The 16,322-nt window shown below is 44.3% G+C and overlaps 1 protein-coding gene across 3 annotated transcripts; it reads left to right on the top strand.

Annotated features, from left to right (window-relative positions):
* The first annotated feature begins 12,742 nt into the window (after window positions 1-12,742).
* On the top strand, window positions 12,743-15,801 carry LOC120957794 (apolipoprotein D). Of its 3 annotated transcripts, none has more exons than XM_040380175.2 (5): window positions 12,743-12,882; window positions 14,492-14,715; window positions 14,813-15,068; window positions 15,164-15,320; window positions 15,416-15,801. In XM_040380175.2, the coding sequence occupies exons 2-5, from the start codon at window positions 14,584-14,586 to the stop codon at window positions 15,525-15,527; spliced, it is 657 nt and encodes a 218-aa protein (XP_040236109.1). In that variant the 5' UTR covers window positions 12,743-12,882; window positions 14,492-14,583; the 3' UTR covers window positions 15,528-15,801. The 3 variants fall into 3 exon arrangements, with proteins under 3 accessions (XP_040236109.1, XP_040236093.1, XP_040236100.1); XM_040380159.2 differs by having other exon boundaries at window positions 12,743-13,049; XM_040380166.2 differs by having other exon boundaries at window positions 12,743-13,049; window positions 14,462-14,715.
* Window positions 15,802-16,322: the final 521 nt, after the last annotated feature.

Genomic DNA, 16,322 nt, shown 5'->3' with positions numbered 1-16,322 from the left:
CTTGGCATATTCATGCTGAGATTACTTATTGATATTTTCTAATGCTTCGAAACACACCTGTACACCAGTCTGTAACGGCCAACATCAACCTTAATTGCAGATGACCTTCGGGAGAAGACTTTGGAGCAATCAACTTCCACAATCTGAGATATTGAGACCTTGGGACCTTTTCGGCCCATCTGAGCTAGGAGACAAATAGATTCTTCACTCTGTACCAGAATGTATGAATGTATCAAATGGTATGTGTTCAGTGGCAGATTAAAACGAGAGGAGGCCCAAAGCGGTCACGCGAATGTAGGCCTTTTTTGGGTCCCCTCCAGATCACGAGGCCCCACGCGGCCGCTTATTTTGCTTAGTGCTCAATTCGTCACTGTACATGTTTGATCTGGAAAATGTCTTTCTCGGTGTCTAAAGCAATTACCGACTACTCTGAATACTGGTACTATGACTTTTCTCTAGGTTCTTCTGTTTTGCATTGCTAGGGTTAAGGCTTGCCCGTACCTCGAATGGACTTGGCTGTTCTCTGACTTGTTTGTGTACTCATAACAGGACAGTTAGTTTTGCACATGGCGTCACGGTCTATACGGAGCTTGAGTGCATGACGACTATGTTGTTAAGTCGTGCGTGTTTAGTTTTGCATATATGTTTTCCGTGGCCCACATATAATGAGGAAATATATATTGGCGAGTTTGTTCAAAGATTCTTTTTTTCCTGTCTGTAAAATTCCTGAACGTCAGGTTAGCAATAAAAAGTTTACTAATCATTTAGACCAGCGGTCGGCAAGCTTTTTAGGCACAGGGTCAAATTTAGTAAATGATCGAGAGCTGCGGGCCAGGAGCGGGTGATTATCCTATTCTGCCACGCCGAAAAAAATATTGACGATTTTCTGGGTCTGAATGTCTTAACGTCTTCTGCTTTATGTTTTATGGACTAGTAATGTCAGGTACATCGATAACTAATTTCTTATGAAAAAGTACTTTAACAATCGTCGTTCTCGTTAAAACAACAGGGTTTTTTTTAATGTTCGTTTTTGCTTTGAAATACGATCGAAAACATACCCAAAATAGATAAAAAGGAAAAAAACTGATTTTTGTGAAATTAAGAAGAACGAATAGCAGAACAAATATTATCGTGAGAAAAATTGATGGACCTATTTCACTATATCTGAAACTTTGTATTGCATGTATTGCGTTGGTGAAAGCCAAATGCTCTCTCATCGTAAAGTTGCATGCACAAATTTAAATACATTAATTGCAACCAGACTTTATTGTACATTATCTATATACAATTTCGTATACGACTTCCTTCATTCCGAAAGTCTTATTGATCTGTTGAAACAATGTTAAAATTACATAACGGTTGCATAAAAAATGGACAAATTCAGGGATTTATCATGGGTTTATCGTCAAACGCACTAAAAAACGGTCCAACATCCGTCTCATGTGTCCCATCGATTATTCTGGACCAACATGATGCAAAAGCTCTACTCTAACAATTTTGTCGCGAAAACTTAGGAGGAATGGATAAAAATCGAAGGCAGAACTTAATTTCTGCCTACACGCATGTCTTCGTCCACTACGGCGACAATTCCGAATAACTGACCAAAGGCAACTCGCAAAATCTTAGATTTATTTGACCGCTGATTTAGACTATTTTGTTTCTTCAAGAAACTGAACTACTAAGGCCACTGGGAACTCTCGTAATAATCCTCTCTTCCACAAATCCTAAATTCATCAAGTTTCTCCAATCTGTTATCATTTCACTACTGCTATCAGTGATCCAACGATTCTCGAGGCATTAGCAACTTCCTCAAAGAACCTGAGGACGCTGTAGATGTTGGAATTGTCCGTACAGTCCCACCAAACCCAAGGCTCTCAAATCGTGCTACGCATTGATTCCTGCTCAGCATTTGACCATTGCCCCTTTCAATCAACAGCACACCCATTACCTGCGACTCTCGGTGCGGGAGGAGCATCTTCCGAAAATCGGGCTATATCGCATAATCGACACGTCCGGCATCTGCATGGGCCTGACGACCAAGACCCGGCAATGATGCACTCATTAAAAGCCCATTAAGGTGACATGCGTATGGTGTACGAGGCGCGCCTTACCTCTGCTCGAAAGGTGAACGCCCTCATTTCACACACACGCACAACGATCAGTGCGGGCAGGGTAGACTCCTAGGGAGGGCCACCCCGATGGCAATGGCCGCGAAAATTGAACCGCACCGTTTAATCGATTCGGTGTGCGGTACGAACTCGGTACGCACAAGCGGGTCGGTGGCCTTCAAAATTTTCACTTTTCACCAACTACCGCTTCGCTGTGCTGTGCTGTGGAGGGAAGGCTTCGAACTTTCATCGGCCCACCGGCAGCAGTGCTTACTGCATTCCGAACCTACGCCCCCATCGAGAGCTGCGCGTGGGGTGGCACACAGAGCGAGGTGTGGGAGGGTCTTAATTGGTGGCAGAGAGTCGTTTTCCTCTCCCTTTTTGTGTGTCTTTTTTTTTGGTTCTCTAGCTCGGGTTTCGGTAGCTGCCGACGCGTCATCGATAGTTAACGCAAAGTTGACAGCAGTTATGCGCTGGGGACTTTCGGAAGTTAAGTGCCCCGTTACACACCGTACAGCGACAGAAAATTACACCCCTTCTCCCCTACTAAAGGGCAGCCACGCGGTGGCCAGCTGGGACGGTTGAGAAGCACCAGCACTTACATCTGAAAAGGTTAATAATTAACGCTTCCCAAGAGATTAGGCGCGTAGTATCTTGGAGGGTTTTGTTTTGTAGTGGAGGTTGTTGTGTTTTTTTGTTTTTTGGAAACCACTTTTGGAGATCCCAAGCGATGCGTCTAATGCATCGTATGATGCGGTCGAATCGGATGACAATCGCCGCACGGCGAGGGAGGGATAGGTAACTTTCCCACCTCCCGGAAAATGCCCAAACAAAAGGGCGCACGTGAAAGTGTGTACTAATCAGGGTTGATTGTTTCATCGTCCCCGGTGTGAGTACTTCACCTGGTTTAGTTTCGTTCTTTTTTGTGTTTTGTGAGTGTGCGATCATGTCGGTTTTTGTTTTCGAGGGGAGAGTACAGCATACCGCCACTTCCCAAAAACCAGCAAGCACCTTCCCTTCATCATCTTTACGCATGGTACGCATGATGGGGCGGCGTAAGCCGATAAGCTTCCCGCGATGATCTGCTCCCGCCGAGCTCTAAGGTTGCGTACGAAAGTGAGAGCATTGGGGACTTCCTTTGGGGTGCTCGCTTTTGCAGGATGATTTATCCAGCGATTGTGGCGGACCGAGAAGACGAAGAAGAAACAAAACAGGGTCGTGAGAAGTAATAACGGAATGATGCATCGCGCAGAGGTGTCGCGTAAGGGGAACCACTGAATCATGCGAAGCGCTGACCCACGCTGGCACCGGTCAGGCACACTGATGTTCCTCATCAAAAGCCACCGTTTACGAAGGGGGAAATGGGATCTGGCGGGGGTCCACAAATCACTTTTCTCGTACAATTGTTTCCCAGTTCCCGCCCTGGACCCTGGACAAAAAGGCGTTGGGAAGCATTTGTCTACTGTTTGCGCTACCAGATCCACTTCAAGGTGCGGCTGAATGTGGTGTAGCATCGCTACATTTAATGATAAACAACAGCTGGAAGCTGACAATATCGTAAGGTTGGGCGAGAGGGGTTTTTTTTCTAGCCGGTCGACTGAGGAGGATGCGTCTACTGTTCGCTATCTGAAGCTTGAAATCACAATCAAGTGAGCTGTATGTCGAAGTGTGACACCTTCCGAGATGTTAGCTCCAGGCATTGCTCCATAGCTTGATATCTTTGGTAAATGATACGCCAAGAGGAGAAGAAACAGCATGAGGTACTACGAAAACCTGGTTAAAATTTTTCTCCAAATAAATTCAAAGAATTTTTGGCACTGATTAGTAGCAACTGGCCGTCTGGAAGCTGCAACGTACAACTACAGATCAGAAAAACAATGTATAAGTACATGATATAAAAGTAAGCAGATTGAGGCCGTCTTTAATGCATCTATTTTTATGCATCTAATCTTGGCTTGTTTTGTATGTCAACCGAAAATTCAGGTCTCCCGTTCAACATATTTCTAAAATATTGCTCTGCATGTAGTTCCCGCCAGAGTTTCTTTTTATGTCAAGAGCGACTGGCTTGAATCAATATATGTTTTTTGTTAGAGTTTTGAACACTGGTATTTGACCAAATTGTATGAACGAAACTGCTGTAAAAGGCAAATGGGGCGAATGGACCAAAAGTCTCTATAAAAATGAATAAGCTACCGAATTAAAACCAAACACTACCCCTCGGAGTGAGGCACTTTTATTGCAAATAATCCGTTTCTTCTTAGCAATATTAATCGTCATGTAGATACATATCGATTGCAAGAATACAATAAGCCAAATGATGAGCTGTCAATAGTTAAAGTTTACAATTTATCAAACTTATTCTATTCTTGCAAACGAGTTGTCTTGAGTTGCAGTGGCGGATTAAGGGTATCGGGGGCTCTAGGCGGAAAGACGAGTTGAGGCCCCTTTGATTATCAGTCACAGGCTCTACACTTTTTGCTGACGTGGGGGGGAGGGGTGGGGGGTGTGGTGTTGCAAATGATTCACCAGCGTCGGGCCCCAACGGCGATCCTTCCGGGGCCCTTGTCGCTAGTGCTCTGTCCGTACGGCATACTATAGATTGGCGATCTACGGGGCCCCTAAATCGGCGGGGCCCCAGGCGACCGCCTAGTCCGCCTACCGTTACATCCGCCACTGTTGAGTTGAATGTTTTTAAGAAACACAGTCTTACTTTGTTTCTATACTGCCCTGTTAATAATAGCGGCTTTGCGATTTTCATATTAATTAGTGATGGGAATAGTTCTGAAAATTGAGGAACGGAATGAGCCTATCTAACAGAAAAAAAGAACGATACACGGAAAGCAGATTCAAAATAAATAATCTGAATAACATTTCAGATACTTTCTATATCCAAAATTGGTATTCTGCGCTGTGTAATGTCTTTATAACCATATAGTTTCTATTAAAAAAAAACAAGGCTTAATAATAGTTTAGTGAAAAAGTAAAACTAATCTACAACTATTAGCAAAACGCATAACTTAACTTACCCTTTTTACAGTGATGATATAATCGCTACGGGAGTACTGTTCATTTTAGGTTTTAACCCAAGACATGTATGATATTGAGTCGTTCTAGCTAACATGATTCATTTAATGCCACAATCCAGCCCAAATTACACTTCAATACTTATAAGATACATATGGCAGAAGAGATGCAGTTCATTCAATGCAATTAAAATTAGCGCTGAATTGGCTCTTTGAATGTTAGAGAATATCTTCTCACTTCATTAGAAATCACTATCTTTTGATGCACTCATCGCATAGGTTTATGCGCTGTTATCAATCACCTAGATAGAATGTGTATCCATGCTAGAAAGAAGAGATAAAGAGATGAAAGAACGACTGCTGTTCAGAGAAGCAGGTTCAGATTTAACCTTGCACTGGAATTAAACTATTAAAAAATTGTCCGCAACATATCGCATGTATGTCTTCCACAGAGTTTGTAAGCGCCACGTCAACTTGACTCGCTTGACGGGTTCTCTCACCGCTCAGTTTTGTATATGACGCTCAGCGCTCAGAGATATTTCACTGTAATTAATTAAATAACATTGAAATGCCATTAACACCAAATTTGAGTAAAAGGATCAAAAAGGGATAATTTAATAAAAATGGATTCGCATAGATCATCGTTTTTGATTAGCTATTAAAAATATCCCTAGTTTTTGGCCTAAGTTTCAATTTTGTGGGCGCATTGGAAAATCATCTCCGAGAATTGGTCTGACGATTTGACCCCTACTGAGGAGTCGGCTGTCCGTTTCGATTGATTTTCTTTACGAGACATTATTTCTTTGTTTAAGAATAACTGTCTGCCTTTGTGGCGTAACTCTGAAAAATCTAAAGAAAAAAAAACTGTTAAACTGTCATAACAAAGATCGATGCGTGACAGCCAACGCAGCAAGACGAGCACGTAATGTAGAAAGAGGCATATAAAAATCGAAGTGAGGGTGAAACGAATTTAAATGTTACATACTGACAGGCAAAGGGTCATTCTGCTCTTAATTAGTACGTCGTGCAGGAACCAATAAGGGATCGCTGGGACGGTGTGATCGCGATGGAGTATGGAGAGGTAATTTGGCAAATAAGTTGGGACATTCAATTTCGCGAAGAAACAACCCAGGAATGAAAATAGCTTGGGCTTTATTTTGTCGGCATTCAAATGTGTAAAGGCCAAATAATTGACATGATACATTGTATGGTAGCATGAAAGCAGCAGCATCCACGATGGAAATTATTTATCAGAATATTCCCAGTAGTGCGTAGAACGCACTAAACTGCAGCAGAGCATCCTTAGGCATGCAGTGAGTTTACGGAGCATACTTAAGGTCTTCATTGCCTTTTCAACAAGCAACTCAGTGTGCGAATTAAAAGAGAGCTTGCCATCAAAAGTTACCCCAAGGTCTCAAATAGAGTAAGCACGATTGTACTTAACAAACATACTTAAAGAGTAATCGAAATCGATGACAGAAGAACGAGTCAATGATAAAACAGAACATTTATCTAGAGATTATGGAGTAGAGATAGCATATTTGATACGCCACCACTGGGATAGTGCAATGCAATAGTGGCTGAAAAAAAAACAATCAGAAATAGAGTTAATGGGATAGAAGAGATTAAGTTCCCCATGCGTAAAGAAGATGACTGTTTGCAGGAAGAACCAAACGAACATCATTAACGTATAATAGGAAAAGAAGGGGATTCAACACACTACCTTTAGGAACTCCCGAAGAACCTAAGAATTCATCCGACGTAGACTCGGATAAGTATTTACCCTATAGGACCTCTAAAAGCGAACATTTAAAAAAGCAATCGCGTCAAATTTCTCGACTCAAGCCGATCAAAATTATAGAATAATCCTCTTTATTGATGTTTTCCAATTATCAATCCTTGGGTGACTTTGTGTACTTCAAAGAAGCGAAACAAGCTGTTAGGAAGAATAGAACGGAAATAGTTAAGCATCATATAGCCGATTGAAGGTTTTTTTTGTTTTGTTTCTTCTGGAGACATTTTGCCACCTTAGCTCCTTAAAAAGCGCCATCTGAGCGACCCGCGGGAGACAGGAAACACAACATTCCGCCGCAATCCGCAACCCACCAGCAGCACCCAACACCGATTGACAGGAAGCGTTCGATCGATTGATGACCGATTGGCCGTGATCTTGCCGGCATCGGCGTGCGTGCCGCCGAACTTCACTTCACCGCCCCTAAAACGTGTTTCGGCGTCGGTGGCTCGAGGCATCGAGACAGTGTGGCAGTGGACAGCGAAGCCGAACCAGGTGACAATCGCTATTGCCATTCTCCTTTCCCCCTCGAGACTCTGCTCGATTGCATACCGAAGCCTTCGCCCGATGACGCACCTTCTTTCACGTTTCCGCACCTGTTACACCTTCGGCGCTCCCCTCTCCACACGGTTGGCTGCCCGAAAATTTGCCTCAAAGGGAAGGGCAGGGGGCGTGTGGAGCCCAAATCAAATTAGAAAGCCGGACGGACAGTTTTATGATCCGAACCTAATCTCAACCACACGACACACACACACGAACGGACAGACGGATGGACCCATGCATATGGTCAGCCTCCGGGATATCTTTGTACGGGTGAAAGGGGGAGGATAGGAGCAGGAGGATTGGTGCCGTTTGCGGACGCCGCGAACCCAGCGTCCAATGTAGCCCACTGGGTGCGCGGGCCGGAGTTTTGCGCGCTTGACCCCTTCACCGGCTTTATATCTTTCTCCTCTTTTGCTGCTCCGTTCGAGCGGTCGTTTTTGGGCAAAAAAAAAAAAAAACATTCCCTACACACATCCTTCTCGACATCTTCCCCGCGTGGCACTGGTAGTTTTGTGTAGTGGTTTATTATGTCGCTTTTATCTCGTCTCTGTTCGTCGTTTGCTAACTTCTGTTCGCTGTTTTACAAGCTTATGTCTTCTTTAACCGCAGTACGATTGATTCCAACATTTTTGTCAGCAAATGTCGTGCCATTTTCTGCTGCCCATTGCTTACTTTCCCTATCGTTCTTTTCAGGGGTTTCCAAACCATTTTCCAATGTAAACGTTTCTTATTCGCCGCGTACAAGATGTGTATCCACATCAATCTGATATTTCATTTTCATCATAATAATTTTTAATTTCTTCAGCATGATTTGCAACACTTCAACGGTCACCGGGAGATGTGATCCGTCTTTAAATCCCGGTGAAAAAAGCGATGGCAACAGACCGTTGAAGTGATGAAAATCATACTGAAGTAATTTCATTATGTTGAAAATGAAATATCAAAATCATGTGACATACAGGGTTTTCCAAGTCACTTTCGAATGTAAACATTAATATTCACCACCTTCTAATTGTTTTTCAACAGCTTTCAAATGGTGTAATTACTTCAAAATGAAATTTAAATTTTTTCACATGATTTTCAACACATCACAAATAAACTCAAACTCAATCCAGCTTGAGATGTGAAAAAAATGCTGAAGAAATTGAAAATTATAACGATGGAAATAAAATATCAGATTGATGTGGATTGAACGCGGTGAATAACAACGTTTATGCTCGAAAGTGACTTGAACCCCCCTGTAACATTTTGGCACGCGGTGAAAACTACAGGGGTTTCCAAGTCAATTTCGAATGTATACGTTGTTTTTCACTGCGTACACTCCACATCAATATGATATTTCACTTCCATCATCATAATTTTTAGTTTATTCAGCATGATTTGCAACACATTTCAAGCTGGTTTGAGTTTGACAGTTCTTTGTTATGTGTTGAAAATCATGTGAAAAACTAAAATTTCATTATGATGTAAATTCATCACATGAAAGCTGTTGAAAAACATCTTAGAGGTGGCGATCAATGTGCACATTCGAAAGTGACATATTGAGTGCCGATTTGAGTGCCGATGACAATAGACGGTGACAGTGTCGAAAATCATACTGAAGAAATTCAAAATTATTACAGTATTTTCCGAGTCAATTATCAAAGTCAACAACATTTTCCATTGTTTGCGAGATGTTTTTCAACAGCTCTCAAATATTGCATTTGCTTCGCAATAATATTTCAGTTCTTGCACGTAATTTTCAACACGTCTCAAGATGGATTGAGTTGGGCAGTTGTTTGTGATGTGTTGAAAATCATGTGTAAAAACTGAACATGATCAGCGACAGCTGTTGAAAAACATGTTGGAGGCGGTTAATTATGATGTGCACATTGGCTTGGAAAACCCTGTATGATAGAAATGAAATATCAGATTGATGTGGATTACCATCTTGCACACGGTGAATAACAACGTATACACATTCTAAAATGGTTTGGAAAACCCCTGTATCACTCCTCCTTTTTTGATAATTCTCTTATCGTTTCTAGCTAAATTCGTTTACGGTCCATCTCTTTTCACACTTCACCTCAAACAAACGCACTGTCCCGTCCAAGGATAGAGTGTACCCTTCCCAGGATGCCACCCCGAAACCGTTTCGGGCCAATCGGTCAAACGAGAAAGTCTTACGCATGCGCACACATTTGTGCTGCCGTGACTGTGAATGAATCTGCTGGCCCCCATCCATACCTTCCATCCATTTCCCAGCTTCAAACTTTCGCGAAGCTGCAGAGTCCACGTGTGAGCGTGTGTGTCGCGGGAATGTCGCCGGAATTCCACCAGTGGACAGAAGATGGCGCAGCGACAGCCCTTTTTCTGCGCATGGTCGATGGCTTTTGTTTGCGCGAAGGTTCGCGCGTGCCCGAAAAAGGCTTAGAAGAGATGCCTGGGGGGTGGGCGGCTGGGGGAGGGGAGGGCAGAAGAAGCCTGCAGTCGATTTCCTTTCCGCGAACTTTCGCCGATGACTCGCTGAAACGCCGGGTTTGTCAGCGGTTTGGGAGTTTTGCGTGCGTGCCTCGCGTATTTCTAAGACGCTTTGTTGCAAGATTGTTGTCTTGGACGGGTGGGGATAGCGGGCTCAGTTTTCGGAGGACAGTGATGCTGGCGATAATGACCGTTATGCTTTTGCTGGAGCGGGGGATAGCTACAACAATCCCCGGCTGATAGGGGACAGGGTTTTGCGTGCTCTGACTGCACGTTGCAGGGAGATCTTTTGAACTTTCCGCAAGGTAAGCTTCGATGTTGCAGTTCTTATCAGCTACTCTGTTTTTGCTCGTGTGTATCATCTTCTACGGACTGTTTTTTTTATGTTCTCTCCCTCCACTGATAACGACACTTTGGCTCGACCGAGGCACCAGGGCAGCCGACGATCCATTTGGTGTCCGATTTAGAAAAAAAGTGATCCAGATCCGTAGTCCGGTTCCACCAGCTTTTGCTTCACCTGCTTCATGTGCACTCTTTTCCCTCCCAATATGTGTCCGTACATGTGTGTGTGTGTGTGAGTGTGAGTTTTTTTTATCTATTTATTTGCTTGCTTCCTCTTTCGTAGCGACCGCAGGTAAACCCTTTACGATTTCATCGATCGATCCAATCCTGTCAAAGCCGTGTTCGGTTTCCTCTCCCACCGTTCCCGTCCACCCTGGCATGAAGCTCCTGAAATAGTTGCGATGAAATCCAACCTGCCGCTCGCGCGGTATACTAAAGGCAACCCGAAACGATCCCCAGCCCGATACCAGTTGTGCTTTGCTGCCCTTTTACGTTTACGCGCGAACGACTTTTGTGCGCGTTGCCCTTACCAGCGGCGAGAAAAGAGGAGAAATGGTGTGTGAGTGTGTGTCCAGTGAAGGTTCGGTGATGATAGGGGTTCTCCCCTTGATACCCTTTCGCTGGTGTCTCGTGTCACCGCTATTCACGGCCTTTTTGTTGTTCTTGTTGTTGTTACTGTTTTGGGGCCAACCGGATACAGCCAGCGGTGCCCGGTGGCCGAGCCGCGTCGGTGGCCGCTGGTCGAAAGAGATCCAGCAAAGGGGAGCAAAGATGAAGCCCGGACCTCATCCGGTCCGCGCGAGTTGACAACGAGTTTGCCGAACTTGGTTTGTTTTGAGCGCTTACTGTGTCACCGTCACTCTGAGGCAATGGGGCTCTGGGGTCTTGGGGGAGGAAACTTTCAGACGGTCCCAACGGTTTGCGACCGGTAGGTCCACACCCGGAGATGCGACCTTGCTTTCAACTGCGATTGCTCTGCGGTGGCAGTAGGGCGCCCTTTTTTTTTTCTTTGCTGTTCGGGAGCTCTGATACAGATGCGGTTCCGTTTGGACGAACGGCGAAGATAGGTGACTATCGTATGACCCGTAGAATGCGCAAGCATAGAGTAGAGCCGTTGTTTTACATACAGTGTGTGTAGGAGCTACGTTGACGTCACATTGTGGCATTGGAGTTATCTGAAGCATTTCCTATTCCGGACGCGGGTGAAGTCTGACTTGAGAGTTCCCGCCATTCTTGTGTGTGGCCACGTTCCAGGCCAGTGTTTGGCAATTTGTCATCATCCTGCGTATTCAATATTGCGTCGTTTAAACATTTTTTCCTCGCATACACATTTTCATTTGCTTCATATGAGTACAGCAATTAAAATCTAATTTTAAAAGAATTGTTGACAATGAAAAGTATCATGGATGGTTTGGAAGAGTCGATCTAAGATTTAATTCAACATTGGACGTAAATCATATAATTAAAAGTGATGTTATTAAAAATCAAACAGTTTTATCTCAGTTTCATGGTTTAGAATTCATGTATTGCTTCTATTCTTCATATATTCTAGTGTATTGGATCTATTGCTTGAAATTATGAAATTAAAAAAAAAAGTTTGTGTTTATGTTTATTTCATATCAGGCTTCGATTGAACAAAAATAATTGTTGAAATCGTTTTCAATTGTTCGGATATTCGGATATCACTGCCAATTGACTAATTCTAACGGAAAAGTCGAGCACTTCTAAGCGTACGGAAACGAAACTGGTATTATAGAAGAATGTTAGAGATGTCTCATTTTTTGTGGACATGAAGCACAAGTAACACGTAAAATTGCTTCTTTGTTTGGTGTATTATTTATTTAAAAATAATTTAAAAATAAATAAATTAGTTGATGATATTTATCCAAAATTTGCAGTACATTTTAGCGACAATAAGAACAATGATGTTAACCCCAAAAATGAACTAAAACATCAAGTATCACTACAAATTTATTCTACAAGAGAACGATTGAAAATCATCCATCCTTACCCGTGGATGATCTTTTCCAGAAAAGCAACAGTTTTCAAAATCTTTCCTGAAAGAAAATGTTCTGCCAAGATCTTCAACGATTTGTACATTTTAGTATTAGCGCACTTCTTACTGTAATGCATCATAACTATTTTAATCTGAATGTAGCGAACAATTGAAATGGTGGTGTGATAGAAATTTCAGAATTTTTGACACTTTTTACAAAATTTTATTAACACAATAGGTCTTATAACTGGTTGTTGATTGATTGATTGATTGATTGATTTATTTATTTACATTCATTTGTACATTAATCATAGTTTAGATGATGTCTATTCCAAATAAAAATCTGAATGTATTAATTGCATATTCTGCACACACAAAAAAGACTCCGATTCTGTAACGACTGTCGATCCCTGTTCTAGATGCTTCTCCGATGAACTCGTACGACCCATATCTGAGCCGCTTATCGCCTAGTCGCCTCAAGCTGCGCAAGCTTCAGCACGAGAACGAGACGATCACTTTATCGTGTGTTTTGTTGTTGTTGTTGTTATGTTCTACATACCACTGGAACACGTTGTAACGAGTCATAACGCGTTCAGTGTTGCCGCTAGCGAAGCTCTTGTGAGTAGCACGGATTTTTAAGTGTTGATCTCACCGATTAATCAGACATCCATCAACCTGTGGCAAGAACAAATTTACAATCAGAAAAGAAATAGTTGCTGTTTCACTTGCTACTAGACATTGCGTCGTAGAGAACTCTGTTTGCACGTTGATTATTGTCGTTCGGTGTAAGTGTTTTGTTGCATTTTGTGTTCCCATCGTGAGAGCATCCCGGTAGTCTATTGGTACAAAGCGCCGGTAGAGTACAAGACCAGACCAGTGTTCGATTCCTCTCCATTCTCTTTGGTGGTTACTCTTTCTCTTAGCCCATCCGTGTCAAAAAAAGAAAGAAAAAGTGTTTTCTATCCATCATTGACATATATTGTATTAGTGTGCGCACCTTCCCTAATTAATTGCTATTTTCCAAATAATTCTCCCCTTTCCCTCAGCTCCATAAACGCGCGCCAAACCAACACGGGTTGATGTTTGAGCCGCGCACGTGCGCGCACGGCGCTCTCAGTCTAATCATTTCGGCACCAACCACCACTACTTCCACCACCCCGGAAGTTAATTGACGTTTTTTGCTCCTCCTTTTCTCTCATTTTCTTGCATCCCAAAATCGAAGATAAACACATAAAATCAGTGTTTGTGTTAAACTGCCACACTCGGCAATAACAAAAAAAAAGGTGATGCAGGAAGGAGAGTTTGTGATTGAACGGCATCGGAATTTTCACTTCCCTTTATTGCTACCTAGCATTTAAAGTGTGTGTGTGTGTTTGGTTTTTGCTTTGCTTTAATTTCGTTTAAGTATTTTTTCATCAATTCCCGCGATCTGCAAACCATTCCCCTCATACTTCTCCCTCCCCACGGGAAGCTGCTCTGGAATGTTTCTGCTTTCGAACGAAACTGATACGATCGGGCCAATAATTTGTTTTAACGGCGAAATAATAATAAAAAAAAAACAAACAAACGCAAAGCAAGCCACCAAACCATCTCGTACACCCAATCTCATTCACATCTCTGCGGTGGGTGCTGGGTGAAAACATCGATTCCCCACCCTCCTTACCGGCCGCGCCGAGGAGCTCCCAAAGTGCGAACAAAAAAGGTTGGGAAAACGATTTGCTTCATTTGTGTTCGCCAATCAAACACAAACTGTACAAACATTACCGATAGCGGTGGGTAGTCGGATTTCAGGAATGAATTCGATTTCGGCAACATAGCGAAGAAGATGAAGTGGGGAGGTGCTGGGGTCTGGCAGCCAGCATGAGGCAGCAGTCCATACCTATATGCCAGCATGGGGAGGCCCTTGAAAATCACCTTCTCTGGCAAGCGGGCGAAAGTTCCCTTTCCGCGAAAGGAAGGAAATGTGTTCGCTCGCGCGCGCACGTGTGTGTGTGTGTGTGTGTGTGTATGACGTTTTTGTTTCCCCGTTTTCGCTACTCTTCGCGGTTGGGCTTTTGGATTTCACAATGGGAAAGGAGGAGAGTTGCGCACATGGTGGGTTGCTTTGGGGCACCGCATCGATTGTGGAGCTACGCGCCGCACGATCTGCAATTAGATTAGTAATTGAATACTTTTGGCTGACGCAAATCGGCCCAAGATTGTTACATCTACTTGCATCTACTTGCAGCGGAACCAGTGGCCCGAGCGACTACACCCAGGTTCCTACTCAGCACTCCCACACACACACACAACCCCAGACGAGTTAGCGGGCGGGACAGTATGGTTCGTGTGACGCTGCACGCCCGGAGCTGCTGCCTGCTGGTGGCACTGCTGCTGCTCCTCCTCCTGCTCGTCGACGATGGGGCTGGGCAGATACCGCGACGACGGCCCCGCAACGACCGCTGCCCGAAGGTGGTTGGCCCCAAGGGCCTGTGTACTGGCATCGTTTGCTGAACAAAAAAAAAAGACAAAACAAAACCCAAATCTCCCCGCTTCGCTTCCGTCGCAGGTCCGGGCGATGCGCAACTTCGGGCTGAACGCGATGATGGGCTCCTGGTACGTGATACAGTACTTCGCCTCGACCGAGATGTTCCCGGAGTACGGGTGTATGCGCAGCTCGTTCGTCACCTCCGATGGGTACGTGACGATGAACTTTACGTACGTGTTTTTGGACGACCCGCTCGCCACCTTCCAGCAGGGCAACATTACCTGGATCATACCGAACTACGGCCAGCCGGCGCACTGGGTGCACGCAGAGAGTAGCTGTGAGTAGCGCGTACATTCTATAGACCTCACGCGAGAGAGAGAGAGAGGCACCAGAGTAGGAGTGCGGCTGATTTGCGCTTTTCCCCGTCGACAGATGAAGAGATCTACAACACCTACGTGATTGACACGGACTATCGGAGCTGGGCCCTCATCATGCACTGTGCGGAGAAGACGAAATCCCAGAAGTACCTCTCGGCGCTGATGCTTGCCCGTGAGCCTACCCTCGGGCAGAATGTGATCAACTTTTTGCGGTGAGTTGCTGACGGTGATGATAATGATAATGATGATGATGGTGACGCTCGTTCTATTTGCTGATTAATCTGTTGTTTTCTGGCTCGATCCACAGCGAGAAGCTGCCGAGGTACGATATAGATGTCGAGAACATGTTCCCCATCCCGCAGACGAACTGTACCAGGATGGATCCGAATGCCTACTACTCCTACCAAACAGCGCCGTAGAGCAGATAAAATGCCTGAGGTTTTGAAGAATGTCTAGAGATTCTTGGGGTAATTGTAGTGTAATTCTTCGAGATCTGGAGATAACTAAGAGAGATCTAGAAAAAAAGAGAAAGAGAGAGAGATTGAGAGAGAGAGAGAGAGAGAGAGAGAGAGAGAGAGAAAGAGAGAGAGGATACACATACTCTGCAGATCTAGATGCTGTAGAGGCAGAAAGTAGAGGACATTCCGGATTCCCAACCACAACGCATCATAATAATAATTGCGAATCGTTTAATGAGCTATGTCCATTTTCCAACTCATCGCACCGTAATTGAATATCCCCTGGTACACGCGGATTTCTTCAATGGAACGTACCGTGCTTTCATCTCTTCGCTCACCTCACCGCGAGCTGCCTGCTTCGTGTACGTAAACATGATTAGAAATCATTTGATGACTATCAAAACCGTACGGTATCCGCTCCGAAGCCCGATAAGGGGGGAGGGATGGGGTAGAAGGGCGGTTGAAGTTTGGAGAAGATGCCATCCGGAGACCTGTGTGCAGGTGACACACGAGTACCGTGGCTATCGGTACGATGCAACGGGCCAGAAGTTTCACCTGCTGCCACGGTACCGATCGAGTTGTAGTGCGGGTAGAGGGTTATGGGAGAGGGAATAGGGGAGACTCATTTTGCGACCCCGAATCCCTGGACCTGGTTGCGCAGGAGCAGTATGGGCGAGAAAGTGCGCAGCAAGCTCGCACGAGAAAGGAAAGTCTCGTGGCGCGAAGCGTTCGGCAGCGGGCCGACGGATTGGTGAC

This window comes from Anopheles coluzzii, chromosome X (assembly GCF_943734685.1).
Source record: "Anopheles coluzzii chromosome X, AcolN3, whole genome shotgun sequence".
Taxonomy (NCBI): Eukaryota; Metazoa; Arthropoda; class Insecta; order Diptera; family Culicidae; genus Anopheles; species Anopheles coluzzii.
Note: the sequence above shows the minus strand (reverse complement) of the source record. Positions and strands in the feature narration are given on the sequence as shown.